At 34.3% G+C, this 4,908-nt stretch overlaps 1 protein-coding gene across 1 annotated transcript; it reads left to right on the top strand.

Moving 5' to 3' along the window:
* The first annotated feature begins 388 nt into the window (after positions 1-388).
* On the top strand, positions 389-1,959 carry LOC132058934 (probable glycosyltransferase At3g07620). The gene has a single exon (XM_059451365.1). It carries the CDS (start codon positions 609-611, stop codon positions 1,728-1,730), a length of 1,122 nt encoding a protein of 373 aa, XP_059307348.1. The 5' UTR covers positions 389-608; the 3' UTR covers positions 1,731-1,959.
* The last annotated feature ends 2,949 nt before the right edge of the window (positions 1,960-4,908 follow it).

Genomic DNA, 4,908 nt, shown 5'->3' with positions numbered 1-4,908 from the left:
AAAAGTTGATCTAATCTTCATTTTTTTTTTTTTTTTTGACTTATAAGTTATTTTCAACTTATAAGTTGCATTTTTTAAGCCCATCCAAACAGGCTCCTAGTAACACCCGATATACCCCTTTACTTAAAAGACTTAAACTAGAAAACCCAAAATATAATCCACATTCCCAAATACCCCACTCAAGTTGCTAATATTCTTAAACTACATGCTATAAAACTAAATTTTAATATGACGGATCATTCAAGATGATGCAATTGGGAGGTCAGAACTTTTCTTCTGTAACCTTTAAATATTCAAAGGTCACTTTCCCCTATGCCCAAACAAAATGAAAAGAAACAAAAATCCTAAAGTTTGACCAATTAAAATTAAAAACACTACAAAAAATATCATCCGTTTCAATGTCACATTTCTAACATTGATATTTCAACAACCCCCAATCTCCAAAGACTTGTTATATTTATGAACTCTCTCAAATTACACTACTTCTATAAGCTACCCAACTATTCGAACAGAGACGAAAGTCGGCCATAGCTGCAAGGGCTCTCGCTCAACAGATCAAAGCTACACCGAGCAAACTTGAGCTCTAAAACTTACAAATCTATCTTGAAATGGCAACTTTCGCTTTTTCTCTCTGTTTTCTCAGCTTCCTCTTTCTCTTTGTTCATTCTTCTTCTTCGCCTTATCTTCTCTCACCCTCAACATTTTCCCAAAATTACAATAACATGCTCACAAGTTTCAAAATATTCATTTACACCCCTCCTCAACCCATAACTTTTTCTCCTCCCTCTTCAATCTTCTACAATTTCCTCATTAATAGCCAATTTATAACACAAGACCCAAACAAAGCTCATCTATTTTTTATACCTTTTGCACCAAACACCACCACGCGCTCTATAGCGCGTCTTGTTCGTGACCTTAGAACAAAATATCCTTACTGGAATCCAACACTCGGAGCTGATCATTTCTTCATATCACCTCAAGGAATCGATTTTTTTTCTGACAGAAATGCCCTTGAACTGAAGAAAAATTCAATTCAGATTTCTGTTTTCCCGACTATCTCCGGTAAGTTTATACCTCATAAGGACATTAGTTTGCCTCCGGTGATCCCATCCTCACTCACACGCGCCCACGCGCCGATGAAAGAAAAATCCTCATCCTCACTCGAAATCTCCCACGCGCGTGTGAACTCATCCTTACTCGAACTATCTCACGCGCCGGTGAAAAGCGATCAGTCGTTTCTAGGTTATTTAAAATGGGACGGAAAGACGGAGTTAGACTTTGTAAACGAGTTGAAGTTAGACTCAGATTTCATCGTCGAATCTGAGCCGTCGGATCATATTGTAAGAAGAGTTAATCGCAGCAGCAAATTCTGCTTATTCCTCTACAACGCTGCTGACGTGGCGCTAACTATAACGGAAGCGATGTCATCGGGATGCGTGCCGGTAGTGATTGTAGACCGTCCGATTCAGGATTTACCGTTGACGGACGTACTGAGATGGTCGGAAATGGCGATGTTGATCGGAAACCGACGTGGAGTGAAAGGATTGAAGGATGTGCTGAGAGGTGTACACGTGGATCGATATGAGAAGATGAGGGGATTGTGTGTGGCGGCAGCTCACCATATGGCGTGGAACGCGGAACCTCAGGCGTATGATGCTTTTTATATGGTGATGTATCAGTTGTGGATGAGACGGCATACGATTAGATACACTCGGAGGCAAGATTTTTGACTACATTTGCTTGTATAGTAGTGCATGATTAATAATGCTATAATCCTGATTAATGGTCAATAAATTGGATGTTTTTTTAGAATGATTGTTCATTTGTTTACTCCCTTAATAGTATGAAAGAATGTTTAATGCTTTTGAATAAAATTGTAAAATATGCACCTTTTAATGTTAATCTAAGCTCAACATGTTCAATCAAATATTGGTTATTAATAGATTTTTATTTTAATTCCTATAATATCTGGCAAAGCACATTAAACTTTTCGTTAATTGAATTTTATACTGTTTTTTTTTTTTTTTGGTAATTGAAAAACTTTACTAATTACCTGAGAACATTACATAACAGAGGTGAATAAACAAATTCAGCCCCGCTAAGGAAATACAAAATGCCATAAACTATCAAAATAAAAAACAAATTGTCGATGATAAGCAGGAGGAAGGTGAGGATGACATCAAGTCATCATGCCCCATATGCCCTAGGCGACGCACGTGTTAATGGATGCTCTTATTACACTCATAGTCTCTGAAGAATGAGAACCAACTATATAGCATCTACATCAAGAATTCAAGTATTGTATACGTCATTAGTCAATGCTTTGTACAAAGTACTGACACGCTATAATTCCCACCACGAGATGAATACTTTCTTAGGGCATGCAAAACTGTGGTTCAAAGTTTTTCCATTGAACAGTATCCACTTCACATACACATATGAGATCTGTAACTTGCCCCGATGAACAATTGAATTATTACTCCCTCCATCCCAATATAATTAAGGGCATTTCACTGGATACGAAATTTCAGAAAAAAAAGGAAGATTTTTAAATTTTGTGGTCTAAAACAAGCTGTAGAACTTTTTGTGGCTAGAAATCCTTTCATTAAGGGTAAAATGAGAACCTTAGAGTTAAATTGTTGCTAAATACAAAGGTGTCGTTCTTTTTTTGGACTGATTAAAAAGAAAAGAATGTCATTTAAATTTGGACGGAGGGAGTAGCATTCAAAACATGCCAGTACTTCCTTATATTTAGAATTTTCCTTACCATCCATAAAGCTTGCCTGAGGACTTCCGTTTGAGCAATGTACTTGCTCTTTATATAACACAAGTAGGGACTCATGTAATCCACAAATTTTCTTTATCTTTACTTAGAGCCCAAAACAACTTGCATATAGCAGCCTGGTTCCACACCTTTGGATTCAAAATAGTAAAATTTACTTGGCATAGTCTACATTATTATCTATTTATGGAACATAGCTAAACTTTACCATAATTATATTTAGTACCTAAAATATAACATATTTACTTCATATAGCTATCACTTTTTACCACTCATCTGATAAACCCCTAAATTTAAGCAAAAAAAAAGGTCCCTCTCTCCTATCCGCCTAAATACACGCCATTATGCCCAATATCCCTTAATTTCCTCCAATTTCAAATCAGTTTTACAATAGCTCAACTTCCTTGTTTATCTCTAATTAACTACTCATTAATTTCATTCATAATTCAAATCTAATTTTAAAAAAAAAGTAAGATTCTATACTGATTTTTACGTTTCATCGTGTATTTAACCTATATTTTTTTTTTCTTTTTTTTTTTCGTTTGAATCAGCAATGCAAGTCTAAATAATTAATTATCATTGTTTGTTCTTGGTTGTTTTTTGTTAGATTCAAGTGAAATGGCTAAGAAAGCTTCTACTCCGATGAGGACTAGAGGTATAAAACCCAAATTTTGAATTCCTAATGTTTTGAATTGATATTTTAGTTTTGGCTATATTTTAATTGTATTTTTATTATTATGTTCAATATTACTTATTCTGGTTTCTGTTGACTATATTTCAGATATGTTTTTCATATATTTTGACTATATTTAGAAAAATTTCAGAAAAATCAAAAAAATAAAAAAGTTGCAGTGAAAACGTTGTTACTTCAATTTTGAACTCAACTTGAATTCGATATTTCAACAGATGAATTCAAATATATATTCGTCGTTTAAAACGAGCTCGTTCCTTTGGTTTGATATTGTTATTTTTCAAAGTTTTTTGATGAACTAGTTTTTGAACCTTTTTTTTTTTTTTGGTTAAAAATATGAATGTACTTTTTGAATTCAAATTTTTTTGAATTTGTTAGCTGTCTGAATGAGATATGAGATCAGATATAGAATGTGAGGATATTTGCGTGAATCAGGGAATATTAAAAACTGATTTTAATTTAAATTGGAATAGATTTTGTTTCCATAAATTTAGCACTTTCAGTTTTCTCAGCGTGTGTATTTCCGTTATATTTATCCTATATTTAAGTCGACGCGTCTACTAGCTAAATATAGGTCCTCCCATTCTGGTGTAAATGTAGAACATGTAGTTATAGGTTGTTAGAAGGAACTAAAAGGTAGCTGTTTGTGAAAATTTTACTTCAAAATATTTAGCCCACCTGCACTCCTGGGCTGCAAATGGCCTCTACCAGCTTGATCACCTTCTAAAGAAGCAAGAATTAATACGCGAAATTAAATCAGATGTGAAGCATTTCTTGCTCAGCATTTTTATCTTGCTAGACGCTGAATTGATGTTACTGACAGATTTGCTTTTTCGGGAAGCATTGTTTTGAACACTTGAAGTAATTGAGCTGAAACAGTCAGTGAATCTACAATTTTAGGCAGAAGTTGAAGCTTTGAATCTCATTAGTTTTTCTCTTTGAAAACAAGGGAAGATGGATACTAAACAAAAATCTTGTGTAGATAAAAAAAAAAAAAATGTCATACATAAAAGAGATGACTGAGTGACATATAGAATATGATTGACATAATAGCATGCCGTAGAAGGAGATAACAGGTGGAGCCAACGACCAATCGAGACGAATCTATCTACAACTACATCCCCAGTGGTAGTTAAACGGGGCCTGAAAGCGAGATGCCAGCGGTCTGATGGGTTTGTACTTTGATCTTGTTTTCACTAGGATAAAAGTTAGTCAACAACTGGTTTTGCTTGTACTTTGATCAAAGGTGGCTTCAGGATTTAGAGGTTCCGGGTGCCACTTTATTATAAAAGTAGACGTATTGCTATTTACATAGTCCATATAGAGTAAATTTTTCATCAGTTTGATCAATTTTAGGCTGCTGTTTAGATTATTTGTCTTTTCGGTTACATAGACAAATAGAAAAATATTTTCCAAATATTATATAGAAAAAAAC

This window comes from Lycium ferocissimum, chromosome 6, assembly GCF_029784015.1.
Source record: "Lycium ferocissimum isolate CSIRO_LF1 chromosome 6, AGI_CSIRO_Lferr_CH_V1, whole genome shotgun sequence".
Classification (NCBI taxonomy): Eukaryota; Viridiplantae; Streptophyta; class Magnoliopsida; order Solanales; family Solanaceae; genus Lycium; species Lycium ferocissimum.
Note: the sequence above shows the minus strand (reverse complement) of the source record. Positions and strands in the feature narration are given on the sequence as shown.